Here is a 20,088-nt window from a genome sequence, read left to right as displayed (position 1 = left end):
CAGGGCAATCAATGGGAAAATGGGACTCTGCTCACTGGTGCTGACATGTTATGAGAGCCCAGGGCCCGCTGACACCGGCCTCCTGAAGCAGCGACACTGCCTCCTGTGACCCTGCTCCACCGCAGCCACCCCCTGGTAACCTACATTCGGATATTGTATATTAAATTGTAAGCTGCTGGGGACAGGGTTTACATTATTCTGCATGCCCTAAGGAGCAGCCTGTATACTGTATATTAGATTGTAAGCTCCTAGGACAGGGTGTACATTATTCTGCATGCCCTCAGGAGCAGCCTGTATATTATATGTTAGATTGTAAGCTCCTAGGAGCAGGGTGTACATTATTCTGCATGCCCTCAGGAGCAACCTGTATATTATATATTAGATTGTAAGCTCCTAGGACAAGGTGTAGATTATTCTGTATGCTCTCAGGAGCAGTCCATATATTGTATATTAGATTGCAAGCTCCTAGGACAGGGTATACATTATTCTGTATGCCCTCAGGAGCAGCCTGTATATTATAAATTAGATTGTATGCTCCTAGGACAGGGTATACATTATTCTGTATATTGTATATTAGGTTGTAAGCTCCTTGGACAGGGTGTACATTATTCTGCATGCCCTCAGGAGCAGTCTGTATATTATATATTAGATTGTAAGCTCCTAGGACAGGGTGTACATTATTCTGTATGCTCTCAGGAGCAGTCTATATATTGTATATTAGATTGTAAGCTCCTAGGAGCAGGGTTTGCATTATTCTGCATGCCCTCAGGAGCAGCCTGTATATTGTATATTAGATTGTAAGCTCCTAGGACAGGGTGTACATTATTCTGTATGCTCTCAGGAGCAACCTGTATATTGTATATTAGGTGGTAAGCTCATAGGAGCGGGGTGTGCATTATTCTGCATGCCCACAGGAGCAGACTGTATATTATATATTAGATCGTAAGCTCCTAGGACAGGGTGTACATTATTCTGTATGCTCTCAGGAGCAGCCTGTAGATTGTATATTAGATTGTAAGCTCCTAGGACTGGGTGTACATTATTCTGCATGCCCTCAGGACCAGCCTGTATATTGTATATTAGATTGTAAGCTACTAGGACAGGGTGTACATTATTCTGCATGCCCTCAGGAGCAGCCTGTATATTATATATTAGATTGTAAGCTCCGAGGACACGGTGTACATTATTCTGCATGCTCTCAGGAGCAGCTTGTATATTATATATTAGATTGTAAGCTCCTAGGAGCAGGGTGTGCATTATTCTGCATGCCCACAGGAGCAGCCTGTATATTGTATATTAGATTGTAAGCTCCTAGGACAGGGTGTACATTATTCTGCATGCCTTCAGGAGCAGCCTGTATATTATATATTAGATTGTAAGCTCCTAGGACAGGGTGTACATTATTCTGTATGCTCTCAGGAGCAGCCTGTATATTATTTATTAGATTGTAAGCTCCTAGGACAGGTTGTACATTATTCTGCATGGCCTCAGGAGCAGCCTGTATATTATATATTTGATTGTAAGCTCCTAGGACAGGGTGTACATTATTCTGTATGCTCTCAGGAGCAGCCTGTATATTGTATATTAGATTGTAAGCTCCTAGGACAGGGTGTACATTATTCTGCATGCCCTCAGGAGCAGCCTGTATATTGTATATTAGATTGTAAGCTGCTAGGACAGGGTGTAAATTATTCTGCATGCCTTCAGGAGCAGCCTGTATATTATATTTTAAATTGTAAGCTCCTAGGACAGATTGTGCATTATTCTGCATGCCCTCAGGAGCAGCCTGTATATTGTATATTAGATTGTAAGCTCCTAGGACAGGGTGTGCATTATTCTGTATGCTCTCAGGAGCAGTCTGTATATTATATATTAGATTGTAAGTTCTTAGGACAGGGTGTACATTATTCTGTATGCTTTCAGGAGCAGCCTGTATGTTGTATATTAGATTGTAAGCTCCTAGGACAGGGTGTACATTATTCTGCATGCCCTCAGGAGCAGCCTGTATATTATATATTAGATTGTAAGCTCCTAGGACAGGGTGTACATTATTCTGCATGCTCTCAGGAGCAGCTTGTATATTATATATTAGATTGTAAGCTCCTAGGAGCAGGGTGTGCATTATTCTGCATGCCCACAGAAGCAGCCTGTATATTGTATATTAGATTGTAAGCTCCTAGGACAGGGTGTACATTATCCTGCATGCCCTCAGGAGCAGCCTGTATATTATATATTAGATTGTAAGCTCCTAGGACAGGGTGTACATTATTCTGTATGCTCTCAGGAGCAGCCTGTATATTGTATATTAGATTGTAAGCTCCTAGGACAGGGTGTACATTATACTGCATGCCCTCAGGAGCAGTCTGTATATTGTATATTAGATTGTAAGCTCCTAGGACAGGGTGTACATTATTCTGTATGCTCTCAGCAGCAGCCTGTAGATTGCATATTAGATTGTAAGCTCCTAGGACAGGGTGTACATTATTCTGCATGCTCTCAGGAGCAACCTGTATATCGTATATTAGATTGGAAGCTCCTAGGACAGGTTGTACATTATTCTGCATGCCCTCAGGAGCAGCCTGTATATTATATATTAGATTGTAAGCTCCTAGGACAGGGTGTACATTATTCTGTATGCTCTCAGGAGCAGCCTGTATATTGTATATTAGATTGTAAGCTCCAAGGACAGGGTGTACATTATTCTGCATGCCCTCAGGAGCAGCCTGTATATTATATATTAGATTGTAAGCTCCTAGGACATGATGTCCATTATTCTGTATGCCCTCAGGAGCAGCCTGTATATTGTATATTAGATTGTAAGCTCCTAGGACAGGGAGTACATTATTCTGCATGCCCTCAGGAGCAGCCTGTATAATATATATTCAATTGTAAGCTCCTAGGACAGGGTGTACATTATTCTGCATGCCCTCAGGAGCAGCCTGTATAATATATATTAAATTGTAAGCTCCTAGCACAGGGTGTACATTATTCTGTATGACCTCAGGAGCAGCATGCATATTGTATATTAGATTGTAAGCTCCTAGGACAGGGTGTACATTATTCTGCATACCCTCAGGAGCAGTCTGTATATTGTATATTAGATTGTAAGCTCCTAGGACAGGGTGTGCATTATTCTGCATGCTCTCAGGATCAGCCTGAATATTGTATATTAGATTGTTAGCTCCTAGGACAGGGTATACATTATTCTGCATGCCCTTAGGAGCAGCCTGTATATTGTATATTAGATTGTAAGCTCCTAAGACAGGGTGTACATTATTCTGCATGCCCTCAGGAACAGCCTGTATATTATATATTAGATTTTAAGCTCCTAGGACAGGGTGTACATTATTCTGTATGCTCTCAGGAGCAGCCTGTATATTGTATATTAGATTGTAAGCTCCGAGGACAGGGTGTACATTATTCTGCATGCCCTTAGGAGCAGCCTGTATATTATATATTAGATTGTAGGGCCGCAGGAGGCAGGGCCGCTGCTTCAGGGGGCCGGTGGTGGCAGGAGTGTGGCAGGCCCTGGGCTCTCATAAGATGTTGGCGCCGGTGAGCAGATTCCCCTTTCTTACTGATTGCCCTGCTGTGGGCTTTGGGAAAATGGCCACTGGAGGCGGCGCATGCGCAGACTGAGATCTCGGGAGATGCATGTGCCTCCTCCAGCGTCCATTTTCCCAAAGCCCACTGCAGGGCAATGAATGGGAAAAGGGGACTCTGCTCAGTGGTGCTGACATCTTATGAGAGCCCAGGGCCCGCTGACACCGGCCTCCTGAAGCAGCAACACTGCCTCCTGTGACCCTGCTCCACCGCAGCCACCCCCCGGTAGCCTACATTCGGATATTGTATATTAAATTATAAGCTGCTGGGGGCAGGGTTTACATTATTCTGCATGCCCTCAGGAGCAGCCTGTATATTATATATTAGATTGTAAGCTCCTAGGACAGGGTGTACATTATTCTGCATGCCCTCAGGAGCAGTCTGTATATTGTATATTAGATTGTAAGCTCCTAGGACAGGGTGTACATTATTCTGCATACCCTCAGGAGCAGTCTGTATATTGTATATTAGATTGTAAGCTACTAGGACAGGGTGTGCATTATTCTGCATGCTCTCAGGATCAGCCTGAATATTGTATATTAGATTGTAAGCTCCTAGGACAGGGTGTACATTATTCTGCATGCCCTTAGGAGCAGTCTGTATATTGTATATTAGATTGTAAGCTCCTAAGATAGGGTGTACATTATTCTGCATGCCCTCAGGAGCAGCCTGTATATTATATATTAGATTTTAAGCTCCTAGGACAGGGTGTACATTATTCTGTATGCTCTCAGGAGCAGCCTGTATATTGTATATTAGATTGTAAGCTCCGAGGACAGGGTGTACATTATTCTGCATGCCCTTAGGAACAGCCTGTATATTATATATTAGATTGTAGGGCCACAGGAGGCAGGGCCGCTGCTTCAGGGGGCCGGTGGTGGCAGGAGTGTGGCAGGCCCTGGGCTCTCATAAGATGTTGGCGCCGGTGAGCAGAGTCCCCTTTCTTACTGATTGCCCTGCAGTGGGCTTTGGGAAAATGGCCACTGGAGGCGGCGCATGCGCAGACTGAGATCTCGGGAGATGCATGTGCCTCCTCCAGCGTCCATTTTCCCAAAGCCCACTGCAGGGCAATCAATGGGAAAAGGGGACTCTGCTCAGTGGTGCTGACATCTTATGAGAGCCCAGGGCCCGCTGACACCGGCCTCCTGAAGCAGCGACACTGCCTCCTGTGACCCTGCTCCACCGCAGCCACCCCCCGATAGCCTACATTCGGATATTGTATATTAAATTATAAGCTGCTGGGGGCAGGGTTTACATTATTCTGCATGCCCTCAGGAGCAGCCTGTATATTATATATTAGATTGTAAGCTCCTAGGACAGGGTGTACATTATTCTGCATGCCCTCAGGAGCAGTTTGTATATTATATATTAGATTGTAAGATCCTAGGACAGGGTGTAGATTATTCTGTATGCCCTCAGGAGCAGCCTGTATATTATATATTAGATTGTATGCTCCTAGGACAGGGAATACATTATTCTGTATGCTCTCAGGAGCAGCCTGTATATTGTATATTAGGTTGTAAGCTCCTAGGACAGGGTGTACATTATTCTGCATGCCCTCAGGAGCAGTCTGTATATTATATATTAGATTGTAAGCTCCTAGGACAGGATGTACATTATTCTGTATGCTCTCAGGAGCAGTGTATATATTGTATATTAGATTGTAAGCTCCTATGAGCAGGGTGTGCATTATTCTGCATGCCCTCAGGAGCAGCCTGTATATTATATATTAGATTGTAAGCTCCTAGCACAGGGTGTACATTATTCTGCATGCTCTCAGGAGCAGTCTGTATATTGTATATTAGATTGTAAGCTCCTAGGACAGGGTGTGTATTATTCTGCATGCCCTCAGGAGCAGTCTGTATATTATATATTAGATTGTAAGCTCCTAGGACAGGGTGTACATTATTCTGTATGCTCTCAGGAGCAGCCTCTATATTGTATATTAGATTGTAAGCTCCTAGGACAGGGTGTACATTATTCTGCATGCCCTCAGGAGCAGCCTGTATATTGTATATTAGATTGTAAGCTCCTAGGACAGGGTGTACATTATTCTGCATGCCCTCAGGAGCAGCCTTTATATTATATATTAGATTGTAGGGCCACAGGAGGCAGGGCCGCTGCTTCAGGGGGCCTGTGGCGGCAGGAGTGAGGCAGGCCCTGGGCTCTCATAAGATGTTGGCGCCGGTGAGCAGAGTCCCCTTTCCTACTGACTGCCCTGCAGTGGGCTTTGGCAAAATGGCCACTGGAGGCAGCGCATGCGCAGACTGAGCTCTCGGGAGATGCATGTGCCTCCTCCAGCGTCCATTTTCCCAAAGCCCACTGCAGGGCAATCAATGGGAAAAGGGGACTCTGCTCAGTGGTGCTGACATCTTATGAGAGCCCAGGGCCCGCTGACACTGGCCGCCTGAAACAGCGACACTGCCTCCTGTGACCCTGCTCCATCGCAGCCACCCCCCGGTAACCTACATTCGGATATTGTATATTAAATTGTAAGCTGCAAGGGGCAGGGTTTACATTATTCTGCATGCCCTAAGGAGCAGCCTGTATATTGTATATTAGATTGTAAGCTCCTAGGACAGGGTGTGCATTATTCTGCATGCCCTCAGGAGCAGTTTGTATATTTTATATTAGATTGTAAGATCCTAGGACAGGGTGTACATTATTCTGCATGCCCTCAGGAGCAGCCTGTATATTATATATTAGATTGTAAGCTCCTAGGACAGGGTGTAGATTATTCTGTATGCTCTCAGGAGCAGACTATATATTGTATATTAGATTGTAAGCTCCTAGGACAGGGTATACATTATTCTGTATGCCCTCAGGAGCAGCCTGTATATTATATATTAGATTGCAAGCTCCTAGGACAGGGTATACATTATTCTGTATGCTCTCAGGAGCAGCCTGTATATTGTATACTAGGTTGTAAGCTCCTTGGACAGGGTGTACATTATTCTGCATGCCCTCAGAAGCAGTCTGTATATTATATATTAGATTGTAAGCTCCTAGGACAGGGTGTACATTATTCTGTATGCTCTCAGGAGCAGTCTATATATTGTATATTAGATTGTAAGCTCCTAGGAGCAGGGTGTGCATTATTCTGCATGCCCACAGGAGCAGCCTGTATATTGTATACTAGATTGTAAGCTCCTGTGAAAGGGTGTACATTATTCTGTATGCTCTCAGGAGCAGCCTGTATATTGTATATTAGATTGTAAGCTCCTAGGACAGGGTGTACATTATTCTGCATGCCCTCAGGAGCAGCCTGTATATTGTATATTAGATTGTAAGCTCCTAGGACAGGGTGTACATTATTCTGCATGCCCTCAGGAGCAGCCTGTATATTATATATTAGATTGTAAGCTCCTAGCACAGGGTGTACATTATTCTGTATGCCCTGAGGAGCAGCCTGTATATTGTATATTAGATTGTAAGCTCCTAGGACAGGGTGTACATTATTCTGCATGCCCTCAGGAGCAGTCTGTATATTGTATATTAGATTGTAAGCTCCTAGGACAGGGTGTGTATTATTCTACATGCCCTCAGGAGCAGTCTGTATATTATATATTAGATTGTAAGCTCCTAGGACAGGGTGTACATTATTCTGTGTGCTCTCAGGAGCAGCCTGTATATTGTATATTAGATTGTAAGCTCCTAGGACAGGGTGTACATTATTCTGCATGCCCTCAGGAGCAGCCTGTATATTGTATATTAGATTGTAAGCTCCTAGGACAGGGTGTACATTATTCTGCATGCCCTCAGGAGCAGCCTGTATATTATATATTAGATTGTAGGGCCACAGGAGGCAGGGCCGCTGCTTCAGGGGGCCGGTGGCGGCATGAGTGAGGCAGGCCCTGGGCTCTCATAAGATGTTAGCGCTGGTGAGCAGAATCCCCTTTCCTACTGATTGCCCTGCAGTGGGCTTTGGGAAAATGGCCACTGGAGGCGGCGCATGCGCAGACTGAGATCTCGGGAGATGCATGTGCCTCCTTCAGCGCCCATTTTCCCAAAGCCCACTGCAGGGCAATCAATGGGAAAAGGCGACTCTGCTCACTGGTGCTGACATGTTATGAGAGCCCAGGGCCCGCTGACACCGGCCTCCTGAAGCAGCGACACTGCCTCCTGTGACCCTGCTCCACCGCAGTCACCCCCCGGTAACCTACATTCGGATATTGTATATTAAATTGTAAGCTGCTGGGGGCAGGGTTTACATTATTCTGCATGCCCTAAGGAGCAGCCTGTATATTGTATGTTAGATTGTAAGCTCCTAGGACAGGGTGTACATTATTCTGCATGCCCTCAGGAGCAGCCTGTATATTATATATTAAATTGTAAGCTCCTAGGACAGGGTGTACATTATTCTGCATGCCCTCAGGAGCAGCCTGTATATTATATATTAGATTGTAAGCTCCTAGGACAGGGTGTACATTATTCTGTATGCCCTCAGGAGCAGCCTGTATATTGTATATTAGATTGTAAGCTCCTAGGACAGGGTGTGCATTATTCTGCATGCTCTCAGGAGCAGCCTGTATATTGTATATTAGCTTGAAAGCTCCTAGGACAGGGTGTACATTATTCTGCATGCCCTCAGGAGCAGTCTGTATATTGTATATTAGATTGTAATCTCCTAGGACAGGGTGTGCATTATTCTGTATGCCCTCAGGAACAGTCTGTATATTGTATATTAGATTGTAAGCTCCTAGGACAGGGTGTGCATTATTCTGCATGCTCTCAGGAGCAGTCTGTATATTATATATTACATTGTAAGGTCCTAGGACAGGGTGTACATTATTCTGCATGCCCTCCGGAGCAGCCTGTATATTGTAAATTAGATTGTAAGCTCCTAGGACAGGGTGTGCATTTTTCCTGCATGCCTTCAGTAGCAGCCTGTATACTGTATATTAGATTGTTAGCTCCTCTTGAGCAGGGTATATTTATCTTTTAATTTCAACGTCGGCTCTCCTGAGCTTATAATACATGCAGATATACAGCAATATGCAGCAGGACAGACGTGATCCAGGGAAATATCCGATCGCCACAACTGGGGTCAGGAAGGAATTTTTTCCCCCTCTGAGGCAGAACTCTCCGGGGGGTTTCTTCGCCTTCCTCTGGATCTTTGGGTCCAGTGTCTCTCAGCCGGTCCTCAGTGACCACAACCAGTTCTGTGGTCTCTATGGGGCCTGAGAGTCATTGTGATCATAGTTTAATTTCTTAAAGGGCCAGTAATATTTTTATTACAATGTTGCTTATTGCTATTCTAATAAAAAATAAAAAGAAAGAAAATAAAAGTATCATGTGAGATATTTTGTCTAGACTTTTTTTTTTTACACAGTTACAATGATGGGCGTGATCATTACTACCCTCAATATTCCACAAGTAGGGGACCATTTACAGACGGCAGACCACATATATCTCCACCCATTGTGGTATCATAATGTCAGCTCCTGTCCCAAGTTACCTTACAAGTGTTACTGGGGCCGATCTCTGTGATGGGGCAGGGCACTGAAACAGTATATATCCTACACAACAAACTACCTGATTGAAGACTGAAGACCGGAACACAGAGCCGCTGCATTCAAGAGACACAAGCTGTGTTGGATTGGGGAGCTAAGGGCCCACCAGTAACCAACTCCAGGGCCCCACTGTCCAGCTACATTCAAATGTGACATTATCCTCAATCACAAATGTATATAACAATGAACTGGGTAGATTGTTAAATTAATAAGATGCTGCCTTTGTCTGTACATAGTGAGTAAAGTATATTGTGCCAAGTACTGCTCATATAAGAGAGTGGGGGCCCACTCTTGTACAGGGGCCCACCGGAGGATTCTCCTGTTCTCCTATGTGCCAGTCCAAGCCTGTTTGCAGCTGTAATTGGCACAAAAGTACTGACTTTAGGGGGGGTGAATAGTTATTCATATTGAAGTTTTCAATTATTTTGTCCTATTTGTTGTTTGCCTCACAATCAAAAGCAAATCAAATGTTGTGTAGGCATGTTCTTTACATGAACTGATGTAAACCCTAAAAAAATGTAAAATTCCAGGTTGTGAGGTAGCAAAACATGAAAAATGGCAAGGGGGTAAATACTTTCACAAGCCACTGTAAAATAAAAACAGCCTATACCCACCTCCGGTGCCAGTGCCATTGCAGGGACACTGGTGCCTGGTTTCCCAGTGGCTCGCATGACATTGTTATGCCACATGAGCCCTGCAGTCAATCAGCGGCCGCTTCACTCTCACATCCTCAGATGAAAGTGACCTTGAAGAAGTGGGAGCTGCTGCTGCTCTCTGACTTCCTTTGAATATCAGCTACATCTGAAGGAAGTGAGAGTTCAGCAGCTGCTGATTGGCTGCAGGGCTCATGTGCCATAACAATGTTATGTCCCGCAATCACACCCTACTGCCTTGATTGATGTGGATGACGCGTCCTATGCCATCTACACAGCGCTGGGCCTGCGCAGTTATAACACAGGTCTGCGTAGGTGCACTTTGCTATTACTTGTGCAGGACTTTGCTCAGCCCTTAGTAGTTTCAACTGCACAGGCACAAGATTTGAAGCTCTGTGTGGATGAAGTAGGATGGGTCATCCACATCAATAAAAGGCAGGAGGATTAAATTGCAGGGTTAGAGGAGGTGCTGGGCAAAGACCAACAAGCCCAAAGGACCAGTCTGAGCCAATCGGTATACGGCGCAGCAGAATTATAACAGATAGTTTTTGGATATGCAGGGGGAGTAAGGGGTCTTAGGTACAGATTGCTGGACTACTGGATTGCTGTGGCACAACAGGAGTTAATGGTGGTGGCTTTAGTGTATATTGGGAAAATCTGCTGAAAGGGTCTCTTATGGGCTCGCTCACACTGACGAATATTCTCTCATGCGGGAGAATGGGGCCCATTATGCTAATGACACTCAGCTCAAACTCAGTCAGAGTGTGATCCGAGTGTCATCTCAGTGTGATACGAATCTCTCATATGAGAGAAACGCAGCACATGTGCAGAGAAGATGGAGAACGTAATTTCCTCATCTTCTCGATTGTCTCTGTGAGCGTACATCGGACTGCACTCGAATGGCATCTGAGTGCAGTCCACTGTTTCACACACCCACAGACTTGCATGGGTGCACGTGATCCAAATATCTGAGCCACTCATAGCATACTGCGATTGTTTTCTCATGCCGGATTGGCATGAGAAAATAATCGCAGATCTACGCTGTCCCATAGAATTACATTGGGCTGACTGCTACCCGATAAAACATGGGGTAACACTAAACCGTGTTATACACCAGTGTGAGCGTACCTTTAAAGTGAGTCTGTCAGGACCATCTTACTATTCAAACTAGAGGTATGGTTTTGAGGCTACATGCAAAGTAGTCAATAAGTATTCAGGGCATGTCAGTAATCTCTGAGCACATTGACACCCCCCCGAAGAACTTCCACAGAGATTGTGCAGCGGCAATAGAGGTAAGCTGGCTGTCAGACATGTATGGACTCCATGTAGAGAATGCAGATAGTTTACTACCAAACTTCTAATATCAAACTTCCTGAAAGCAAAGTTAAAAAAAAACACAAAAAAAACCACTGCAGTTAAAATTGCTGGTTCTAGCCCCACCATTCTATGTATGAAAATTATTTTTTTAGAAAAGGGAAAACAATTCACAATGTATTTTACTAGAAAAAGTAGAAATATGTGAAAAACATGTTTCCTCTTTTTTTTTTTCTTTACAATTTTTTTCTGATATCAGCAAAAAAATAGGAAATAACTATAAAAATTAGGCCACATGAATCACGAAAAAAAAGAAGCAAAAATTATTTGAATACCGGAATAATACAAAATGATAAAAAAATGCTCTTACAACTGCATGTGTGGTTAAAAAATGTGCCTGCTCATTAATGGGTTAAAATATTCTGGGCTTGTACTGTTTATCCACTTCCTGATATGTAGCGTACATGTACATCCCTGTGCCCGCAACATATCAGGCAGATGCCAGCTGTATTATACAGAAGGCATCTGAATGTAACAGTAGCCATTGGTGCTGAGCTACAATCACTGCTGTTAACCCCTTAAATACACTTTCAATCTCTGACATTTCAGACATGCAGTTTCTGGCTTCCATTGCCTTCAACACACACTGTGTCAATGTATTGCAGTATATAGAACAATAATTAGACAATTGCAGGTTGAAGTCCCCCAGGGGGACTGAAAATAAAGGAAAAAGTAAAAAAAACACATAAAATTGTAATTCACTCACCTTTGAAAAATAAAGACATTAAAAAATTAAAAGCAAACATATTGAATATCGCCTTAAGTTAACCCATACGGTAAAAGCAGTAAAGCAAAAGAAAATATCAAAATGCCATCACTGTTTTTCAGCTGCTGCACTTCCCAAAAATGCAATAAAAAATAATCAAAACATTGCAGGTAAATCAAAATGGCATTGATAAAAACATCAGTTTACCATGCAAAAATTCAACAAATTAAACAAATAAAAAAAAGTTATGGGTTTCAAAAATGGCAACAGTAACCAATTTATTTTATTTTTTGTTTTACAACTTTCTGAATTTCTCTTTATCATTAAAATAACAAACATACTACACAAGTTTGGTATTGCAGTAATGTCCATTTTCAAGGCACAACAAATGTTGTAAAAACCCCAAAATAAAAGGCAGAATTGTGTTTTTTCTTTGCAATTTCAGCGTACTTTTCTTTGCAATTTTTTTGCATTATCCAGTACATTGTATAGTCAAATCAACAGTGTCAATCAAAAGTACAATTTGTCCTGAAAAAAAACCAAGCCTTCATACAGCTATGTTAATGAATAAATAAAAAGTTATGACACTTATATGAAAAGTAGGAAAAAATGAAAGTGCAAACATTTAAATTGGCAGCGGGGTGAAAGATGAAGATTAACCCTAGACTCCAGCAGTATTTAACACAATTTTTTATGCAGAACACGTTGATCAACAAATCATAAACCATGTTCAATGATAAGTCCTTTATACTATAATCTTAGATTTAGATGATCATCTTCAACATAAAAAAAAAGATGTTGAAAAGAATGGTCTTATTGCCCTCAATCCTCATAACAAGTTGGAACATGTTACAATTCCGAATATGTCCAGAAACTGTCCCAATTCTCATGCTTTGTAACATGCTATTTACTCCTTTTGAGTGGATAACTATTTCAGTAGCATTTTGACAGCACTATTGGTGCAGGAACTTGCTTTCCCTCACTTCTCAGCATGCATTGTACCTTTCATTGTCCAATGGCTTGTTTGCCACCAATTTAAAGTCCTCCTCCCTGTTATGGCTGTATGCCGCTTGAGACCCTTCCTGTAATTGTTTTAAACTTTTGGGTGAATCTTTGTCAACATGAAGGTTATTATTATTATATGCAGTTCACACAGACATGGCACTTACCAATGAAGTCTCACATAGGATCTTGTTATCTCGTACCAGGTTCCCAGTTGTCATCTGAAAATATGTATTTCCGCTGTTCCAGCGAGAAATTTTATTTAGTGGATGGTTAACAAGCAACTCCTATGTGAACAGAAAAACAGAATTGTCAACTATAAGCCTTAACAGTGCTCCATAAAAACTGTAAAAATATATATCCTTTTTCAAATGTTTTACTGTATATATGAATATGTATACATGTTATACACTAAAGGGGTTGTCCACTACTTGGACAACCCCTTCTCAATCCCTATGTTTCCCCTTGTGAAATAATAACAGCTGTACAGGGCCGGCTCCAGGTTTTTCTGGGCACCGGGCGAAAGAGTCTCAGTGGGCCCCTTTAACACATACCACGATTCATGATGCAGAGATACGGCGGAGAATATATATATATATATATATATATATATATATATATATATATATATATATATATAGTACAATGCAAAGATTTCACTTCTTACATTACATGAGTGATATCTATTGTAAATTCCACAATAGCTCAGAAACCGGTGAATCGCTCCACACAGAATACTGGCCCCCATATAAGGCCCCATACGGAATACTGGCCCCCATATAAGCTTCATACGGAATACTGGCCCCCATATAAGGCCCCATACGGAATACTGGCCCCCATATAAGGCTCCATACGGAATACTGGCCCCCATATAAGGCTCCATACAGAATACTGGCCCCCATATAAGGCTCCATACGGAATACTGGCCCCCATATAAGTCTCCATACGGAATACTGGCCCCCATATAAGGCTCCATACGGAATACAGGCCCCCATATAAGGCCCCATACGGAATACTGGCCCCCATATAAGGCTCCATACGGAATACTGGCCCCCATATAACGCTCCATACAGGATACTGGTCCCCTTATAAAGCTCCATACAGGATACTGGCCCCCATATAACGCTCCATACAGGATACTGGTCCCCTTATAAAACTCCATACAGGATACTGGCCCCCATATAACGCTCCATACAGGATACTGGCCCCCATATAATGCTGCATGCAGGCTGTTAACCCCCACATAATGCCCCATACAGGCTGTCCCCCCCTTATAATGCTTCATGCAGGCTGTTACCCCCCACATAATGCCCCATACAGCCCCCCCCTTTTAATGCTCCATGCAGGCTGTTACCCCCCACATAATGCTCCATGCAGGCTGTTCCCCCCACATAATGCCCCATACAGGCTGCCCCCTCCCCCGCCTTATAATGCTCCATGCAGGCTTTTCCCCCCACATAATGCACTATGCAGGCTGCCCCCCCCCTTTATAATGCCCCATGCAGGCTGTTCCCCACCTTATAATGCCCCATGCAGGATGTCACCCCCCCTCTTTATAATGCCCCATGCAGGATGTACCCCCCTCTCTTTATAATGCCCCATGAAGGATGCCCCCCCCTTCTCTTTATACTGCCCCATGCCTCCATACATTAAAAAAAAAAATCAAATACTCACCTCCCTTCTCCTCACCTGCTACCTGCTGCCCGCTGCTCGGGTCCGAACTCCAGCGTTGTCAGCGTCTTCCCGCTCAGCGCTCCCTGTGACGGCTCAGGGGAGTGCGCGGTGTAAAGACGTCACCGTACCCTCTGACCTGAGACGTCACAGGGAGCGCAGAGCAGGAAGACAGCTGATCTGCGGAGGCACGGGGAGAGGTAAGTATCCAGCTGCCGGGGCCCTGAGCAAGCGGCGGAGAAGGGCGGGCGCTGACACCGCTCTCCTCCACCCATAGCTCAGCGGGGTGCGCGACCGCCAGTGGGCCCCTCTGCCTGCTCAGGGCCCCGGCATTTGCCCGGGTGCGCCGGGTGCTGACGCCGGCCCTGCAGCTGTACTCCGCACCACTCCATTCCAGTGGGGTCGGCATTGGCTCTCCCGGGAATCACGTGAGATTGTTATGTGATGTGATTTCTACGGCTAATGAGCAATGACTTCATTCTCCTCTCCTTCGGACAAATCACATGCATCCAGTCAGAGATGTTGCTCTCTCACTTCTTACGAATGTATGTGATTTGTCCAAAGGTGGGGAGAATTAAGTGGCCGCTGATTTGTTGCTGGGATCGCGTGAAATTGCTATGTCATGTGATCCCTGGGTGAGAAAGTTTTGACACCGCTGGAATGGCACAGGAGGTGAGTATAGGTGTTATTGTTATAGGGGGAAGGAGAAACATAGAGATTGAGAAGGGGTTTCCGAATAGTAGACAAGCCCTTTAATCTACTGCTGCTAAGCAGATTTACAAATTCAAATATGGCATTTTTAATTAAAAAGTTATTCCCAACCCCCCCTCAAAAAAAAATAAAAAATAAAACTATAGGACAGGGGACAGCTCACTGATCACTGGTGGCCAATCTGCTGCAGCAGTCCCGAGGTCAGTGCTCTAGAACCCTGTGGCTCTGCAGCCCCATCTTGAATAGAGCACAGGTGCACACATGCTCGACCTCTGCTCAATTTTGTGTCAATTTGACTGCTGGAGAAAGTTGAGCCTTGTACTTGGCTATTTCTGGCAGTACTATAGACAGTGAATGAAGGTCAAGGATGTGTACTGTCATTCCATTCAAGACAGTGCTGCAGAGTGACATACTTGGAGATCCAGAGTCTGGATTTCAGGATTGCTGGGGCCCAGCCGGTCGGAACCCTAGCAATCAGCAAGCTATTAGGGATAAATTGTTGACTGCCCGGGAGACAAAGTACTAGGACCCCCAGCAATGAGCAAGTTAACCCCTATCCAGAGGATAGGGGATAGCTTGCTTTTTGGGGAATAACCATTTAACATTTTGATCAAAATGCATAAGCCTATTGCCATGTCATGGCAACATCTATAGGTGGTCCCTCCTGAGGTGCAGCTCAGCATGGCAACCACTGATGCTGCAACATAGCACTCCTAGCATGTTTTCAGGTCCTCTATAAGTATGAAGAAAGTTTTCTAACTTAGGATGTATTATCTTGCTGGATAGGTGCAGGGTGGATGTGGACAGCCATAGGACGATGCAGAGGTTACATTTTCAACTCCACACTCCTGCGTGCCTGAATTGGCTTCTAGATGCAGGAATAATTAGAGGATCATTAGTTTCCTGGAAGCCTACATTTCTTACCTTAGTCTTGGGATGAAATAAGGATACCCCATGCTTGTTTATTGCAATGAGTACAATATCAGGCAATGAAGGATCAGATGATTGCTGTAAGGTAAAGCTATATTACCAAATGGAACCAAAAAATTGTGCTTTTCTTACAACAGATGTAGTAATAATAATATGATAAATATATGATAAAGTATATACATTACACTGCATAGAAATGTATAAAATAATATACACTGAACTATGCAACACTATAAGATACAGACAATCCAAAAAAACATTAATTTCAATGTGTTTAAAGCAATACAACTTTCTCTAAAGAAAAAAATGAATAACTCATAGTCTCATAGGCCCTGATACATCAAAGTATTTTTGCCAGAATTCTGGAGTATTTCTGCAGTGAAACATGTCGATAAATCGCTAAATTTTTGTGCAATTCGAGGCTGCACAAAAATTTTGCAACTTTTGGCATTTTCAGTCCAATTTTGCTCAGCTATACCAAAATGGGCAGAGCTGGAGCGTTACAGGGGCATCTAATTCATTAAGAGCTGTAGTGTACCTTATGCCAGAAATCTAACTCTAGCCCCTAACTGGAGCAAAATTAGCGGTGAGGTAAACGCCACTTTCCAGACACGCTGGAGGTGTGTGCCTCTTAATGACTCAGGAGTATCTGACTCCAGCACGACCCCCCCCCCCCATCAAGACCCGGCATACTGGAGTCAGAGTGTCTGACTAGAACGCATGCCTCCGTGCGCCTCGCCACTAATCTTACGCCAGTAAAAAACACCCTGTGAGGGACCCTGATACGTCCCTGTCACGTTCCAACTTCAACCAGTTTGGTGCAGCTGGGTGAAACTGGTGTGAAAAACACCAAAAGTCGCAACATTTTTTAACAACTCCCTGTGGTACAAACATTTTGCAACTTTTCAAATCGATTTACTCTAGAATTCTGGCGTAAATCGATTTGATAAATCAGGGCAAGAAGAGTATGAAACACATTTTTGATGCCTCTCCTGGAAATGGTCATTCTGCTGGTAATCGACCAATTACCACTACTTCTCACATGTGTGTACACTCCACTCACCTTGACCTCGAAGAATGCAGAGCCAAATGTTGGCCATCTGCTAATATGCTTCAGAAATGCAATCTTAGCTTCTTCCACAGTTTTCTTCTCATGTTTATTGTAAGAAGCTATTATGTTCTACAAAAGAAAAAAAAATACATTTTCAGTGTGTCACATCTATATATATAATCGTCTTATCCCGTCTGTCTTTCTGTCTGTCTGTCTGTCCAGGAAATTCCGCGTCGCTGATTGGTCCGGCCGCGGCCAACCAGCGACGCAGGATTTCAGAAAAAGATGGCGGCCGTTAGCGGCTCATCTGCCGGACGGAGGTCAGCGGCGATGCAGCAGGGAGATGACCGGCGCTAGCCGCTCATCTCCGAGGTGCTGGCAGCACAAGTACCCCGACAGGCGGCGCCGCTGACCTCCATGCGGCTGACGTCGGGAGATCAGCAGCTTGGCCCGCTGATCTCCCGACAGCAAGTGTGAACGGAGGACCGGGGAGCGGCGCCGCCGGTCGGGATACTTCTGCTGCGAGCAGCCACTCATCTCCCGGCTTCTCGCAGCGGAAGTAGCCGCACAAGCAGCGCCGCTGCCCGGTCCTAACTAATACGACGCTGATTGGTCGCGGCAGGAGAGATCTTGGCGCAAAATTTAAACACCGTTCTGCTAATTGGTCGCGGCCGCTACCCGCGACCAATCAGCGAGATTGGCGCAAAATTTAAACACCGCTCTGCTAATTGGTCGCGGCCGCCGGCCAACTGCAACCAATCAGCCAGATTGGCAGCAAATTTAAACAACGCTCTGCTGATTGGTCGCGGTCGCCGGCCGCGACCAATCAGCATTATTGGCGCCAAATTTAAACAACGCTTTGATGATTGGTCATGGTCGCCGGCCGCCAGCCGCGACCAATCTGCGATATTGGAGCCAAATGTAAACACCGCTCTGCTGATTGGTCGCGACCGCCGGCCGCGACCAATCAGCGACATTACCGCAAAACTTAAACACCGCTCTGCTGATTGGTCGCGACCGCCGGCCGCGACCAATCAGCATTATTGGCGCCAAATTTAAATACCGCTCTGCTGATTGGTCGCGGTCGCCGGCCGCAACCAATCAGCATTATTGGCGCCAAATTTAAACCGCGCTCTGCTGATTGGTCGCGACCGCCGGCCGCGACCAATCAGCGATATTGGCAGCAAATTTAAACACCGTTTTGCTGATTGGTCGCGGTCGCGACTAATCAGCGATTTTAGGGCCAAATTTAAACAAGCTCTCCGGTCCTCACTAACACAGTTCGCTGATTGGTCGCGGCCGCCACCCGCGACCAATCACCGATATTGCCACCAAATTTAAACACCGTTTTGCTGATTGGTCGCGGTTGCAGGCCGCGATCAATCAGCGATTTTGGCGCCAAATTTAAACAACGCTCTGCTGATTGCGCCCGGTCAGCCGCATACATATTCTAGAATACCCGATGCGTTAGAATCGGGCCACCATCTAGTCTTCAATATACAGGAACACAATTCTGCCAGAAAAAAAAAATCCGTATTGCTTTTTAACCCCTTAACAACATTAGACATACTAATACGCGTCTGTGCCCTGGGACTTAAGAGCCAGACCCGTATTAGTACGTCATCGCGATCGTGCGCGCACACAGGCTGTGCGGACGCGATCGCCGCCGGGTGTCAGCTGATTGTCACAGCTGACACCCGGTACTATGTGCAGGGAGCGGTCCCGCACCGCTCCCAGCACATTAACCCCCGCAATGCTACGATCGAAGTCGATTGCAGCATTGCGGTGGCAAGGGGAGGTGATCGCAGAAACTCACCTCCTCTTCCGGCCTCCAGCGCTGTCTGCCGTGGCTTCCAGGATGTTGCCATGACGACCCGATGTTGTCATGACAACATCCGGGTCACCAGACAACAGGAAGATTGTTTGGACATGCGCAGTGCATCTCCAAACTATCTTCTCCCTGTCCAGCGCTGACAGCCTGCATGGCACAGGGATGGTGCTGCATTCCTGTGCCATGCAGGCGATCAGAATAAAAAAAGTGAAAGTCCCAGAGTGGGACAGAGTAAAAAAGTGTAAAAACTGTTAGAAAGTGAAAAAAAAATAAAAAAAAAATTGTAAAAATATTAAAAAAAAATAAAAAAAATAATCCACCAAAAATAAAAATATAATGTACCCATCAATAAATATTATTCTAAAAAAAACCCCAAAAAAACAATAAAAGTACACATATTTGGTATCGCCGCGTCCGGAACAACCTGACCTATAAAACTGTCCTACTAGTTAACCCCTTCAGTGAACACGGTAAAAAAAAAAAAAAAAACCGAAGCAAAAAACAATGCTTTATCATCATACCGCCAAACAAAAAATGGAATAACACGCGATCAAAAAGACGAATATAAATAAAAATGGTACCGATGAAAACGTCATCTCGTCCCGCAAAAAACAAGCTGCCATACAGCTCGATTAGCCGAAAAATAAAAAAGTTATAGCTCTCAGAATAAAGCTATGCTAAAAAATAATTTTTTATATAAAATTGCTTTTATTATGTAAAAGTGCAAAACATAGAAAAACGATATAAATGTGGTACCGCTGTAAACGTACTGACCCGAAGAATAAAGCTGCCTTATCAATTTTACCACACGCGGAACAGAATAAAAAAAAAAAAAAAAAACCCATTCCTGAATTGTTGGTTTTTGTTTATTCTGCCTCCCAAAAATCGGAATAGAAAGCGATCAAAAAATGTCACGTGCCTGAAAATGGCACCAATAACAAGTCAACTCATCCCGCAAAAAACAAGCCGCCACATGACTGTCTGCCAAAATCTGGAAAAATTATAGCTCTCAAAATATGGCGATGCAAAAACTAGATTTTACA

The 20,088-nt window shown here is 44.3% G+C and overlaps 1 protein-coding gene across 2 annotated transcripts in view; it reads right to left on the bottom strand.

Moving 5' to 3' along the window:
• Positions 1-20,088, bottom strand: part of MYO7B (myosin VIIB) — a 255,392-nt gene that overhangs the window by 21,339 nt on the left and 213,965 nt on the right. For both annotated transcript variants that reach the window (XM_073674582.1, XM_073674581.1), the window contains exons 45-47: positions 17,227-17,343; positions 16,158-16,241; positions 13,019-13,138 (exon numbers count right to left, since the gene is read on the bottom strand). In XM_073674582.1, coding sequence (XP_073530683.1) covers positions 13,019-13,138; positions 16,158-16,241; positions 17,227-17,343 — 321 coding nt within the window. The remainder of the gene's footprint in view (positions 1-13,018; positions 13,139-16,157; positions 16,242-17,226; positions 17,344-20,088) is intronic.

Source organism: Phyllobates terribilis, unplaced genomic scaffold (genome assembly GCF_046119375.1).
Source record: "Phyllobates terribilis strain yellow unplaced genomic scaffold, ASM4611937v1 Scaffold_3__8_contigs__length_932513732, whole genome shotgun sequence".
NCBI classification, from domain to species: Eukaryota; Metazoa; Chordata; class Amphibia; order Anura; family Dendrobatidae; genus Phyllobates; species Phyllobates terribilis.
This window is presented reverse-complemented; position numbering and strand designations above follow the sequence as displayed.